Source organism: Scomber scombrus, chromosome 1, assembly GCF_963691925.1.
Source record: "Scomber scombrus chromosome 1, fScoSco1.1, whole genome shotgun sequence".
NCBI lineage: Eukaryota > Metazoa > Chordata > Actinopteri > Scombriformes > Scombridae > Scomber > Scomber scombrus.
Genome location: NC_084970.1, coordinates 37,919,877 through 37,921,965, shown reverse-complemented (window position 1 = coordinate 37,921,965; position 2,089 = coordinate 37,919,877). Strand labels below are relative to the sequence as shown.

At 48.8% G+C, this 2,089-nt stretch overlaps 1 protein-coding gene across 1 annotated transcript; it reads right to left on the bottom strand.

The window, feature by feature from the left end:
* Nucleotides 1–71: 71 nt before the first annotated feature.
* On the bottom strand, nucleotides 72–1,394 carry LOC133999424 (uncharacterized). Its single transcript, XM_062438646.1, has 3 exons — nucleotides 1,135–1,394; nucleotides 806–1,034; nucleotides 72–419 (listed from the first exon to the last, which is right to left on the bottom strand). Exons 1-3 carry the CDS (start codon nucleotides 1,392–1,394, stop codon nucleotides 72–74), a joined length of 837 nt encoding a protein of 278 aa, XP_062294630.1.
* Between the last annotated feature and the right edge of the window lie 695 nt (nucleotides 1,395–2,089).

Here is a 2,089-nt window from a genome sequence, read left to right as displayed (position 1 = left end):
ACTGGCTTGGGACTGGTTTGAGACAGGTTTAGGGCTGGTTTGGGCCTGGTTTGTGGCTGGTTTGGGGCTGGTTAGTGGCTGGTTTGGGACTGGTTTGGGACTGGTTTGGGGTTGGTTTGGGGCTGGTTTGGGACTGGCTTGGGACTGGTTTGAGACAGGTCTGGGACTGGTTTAGGACTGGCTTGGGACTGGTTTGGGACTGGTTTGGGGCTGGTTTGGGACTGGTTTGGGGCTGGTTTGGAACTTGTTTGGGACTGGTTTGGGGCTGGTTTAGGACTGGCTTGGGACTGGTTTAAGACAGGTTTAGGGCTGGTTTGGGCCTGGTTTGTGGCTGGTTTGGGGCTGGTTAGTGGCTGGTTTGGGACTGGTTTGGGACTGGTTTGGGGTTGGTTTGGGGCTGGTTTGGGACTGGCTTGGGACTGGTTTGAGACAGGTCTGGGACTGGTTTAGGACTGGCTTGGGACTGGTTTGGGACTGGTTTGGGGCTGGTTTGGGACTGGTTTGGGGCTGGTTTGGAACTTGTTTGGGACTGGTTTGGGGCTGGTTTGGAACTTGTTTGGGCCTGGTTTGGGACTGGTTTGGAACTTGTTTGGGACTGGTTTGGGGCTGGTTTGGGACTGGTTTGGGACTGGTTTGGAACTTGTTTGGGACTTGTTTGGGGTTGGTTTGGGACTGGTTTGGGGCTTGTTTGGAACTTGTTTGGGCCTGGTTTGGAACTTGTTTGGGGCTGGTTTGGAACTTGTTTGGGACTGGTTTGGGGCTGGTTTGGGACTGGTTTGGGGCTGGTTTGGGACTGGTTTGGGACTGGTTTGGGGCTGGTTTGGGACTGGTTGGGGCTGGTTTGGAACTTGTTTGGGACTGGTTTGGGGCTGGTTTGGAACTTGTTTGGGCCTGGTTTGGGACTGGTTTGGAACTTGTTTGGGACTGGTTTGGGGCTGGTTTGGGACTGGTTTGGGACTGGTTTGGAACTTGTTTGGGACTTGTTTGGGGTTGGTTTGGGACTGGTTTGGGGCTTGTTTGGAACTTGTTTGGGCCTGGTTTGGAACTTGTTTGGGGCTGGTTTGGAACTTGTTTGGGACTGGTTTGGGGCTGGTTTGGGACTGGTTTGGGGCTGGTTTGGGACTGGTTTGGGACTGGTTTGGGGCTGGTTTGGGACTGGTTGGGGCTGGTTTGGAACTTGTTTGGGCCTGGTTTGGGCCTGGTTTGGGGCTGGTTTGGGACTGGTTTGGGGCTGGTTTGGGACTGGTTGGGGCTGGTTTGGGACTGGTTTGGGGCTGGTTTGGGACTGGTTGGGGCTGGTTTAGGACTGGCTTGGGGTTAGTTTGGGGCTGGTTTGGGTATGGTTTGGGTTGGCTTCGGACTGGTTTAGGACTGATGTGGGATTGGTCGACCATTTATCCACACTTTCTTCCACACCTGTCCTCCCAGTCTGAGGGAATAAACCTTTTTCTACACCTGCTGTCTGAGCTGTAACAGCAGTAAGTGAATCATGTGATGTGTGTGAGGATGAGGAGGCTGTAACCTTCCTCACATCAACACACCAAACTCACAGAAATATCATATTTCATCATGTTTTCATCGTCTGAGCTTTGACTGGCTGTTAATGACATCAGCCGATTTCTATGTTTCTTCTTCTTCTACAGCGACTGATGAATTAGTTTATTATCATTATAATTATTATTATTATTGTTATTATGTTTTATTTAATAGAGACAGATGCAAGTATCACAGTGTTTATAGTTAACGATAATCTGCAACACCTGTGCAGAGAAGAGCTTGTGTGAAAGTAAGAGATTAAAGGACGTAACCAAAACCAGCTGCACAATAAATATAATACAGCAGAGGATAAAGAAGATACGCAAAGTAAAACACGGCACAATAAAATACACCATAAAACTCTGCATGAGAACATTTATCTGCTGAGATTCACACAGCAGCAGTGCATGAAACTAAGGCAATGTTTTTTGGGTTTTTTAAAATATTTTTTAGGAAATTTGGTAAAAATTTGAGCGAAACTTTAGAGTTTAACCCTCCTGTTGTCCTCGAGTCAAGGAAGGAAGGAAGGAAGGTAGGAAGGAAGGAAGGTAGG

What these genes read in the sequence shown, in the direction of transcription:
- LOC133999424 (XM_062438646.1), bottom strand. Translation starts at nt 1,394, where the DNA reads ATGGTCGACCAATCCCACATCAGTCCTAAACCAGTCCGAAGCCAACCC. An exon ending in CCCAAACCAGCCCCAAACCA is followed by an intron (nt 1,035 to 1,134) that starts GTCCCAAACCAG and finishes GTTCCAAACCAG; the next exon opens with GCCCAAACAAGTTCCAAACA. An exon ending in CCCAAACCAGCCCCAAACCA is followed by an intron (nt 420 to 805) that starts GTCCCAAACCAG and finishes GTCTCAAACCAG; the next exon opens with TCCCAAGCCAGTCCCAAACC.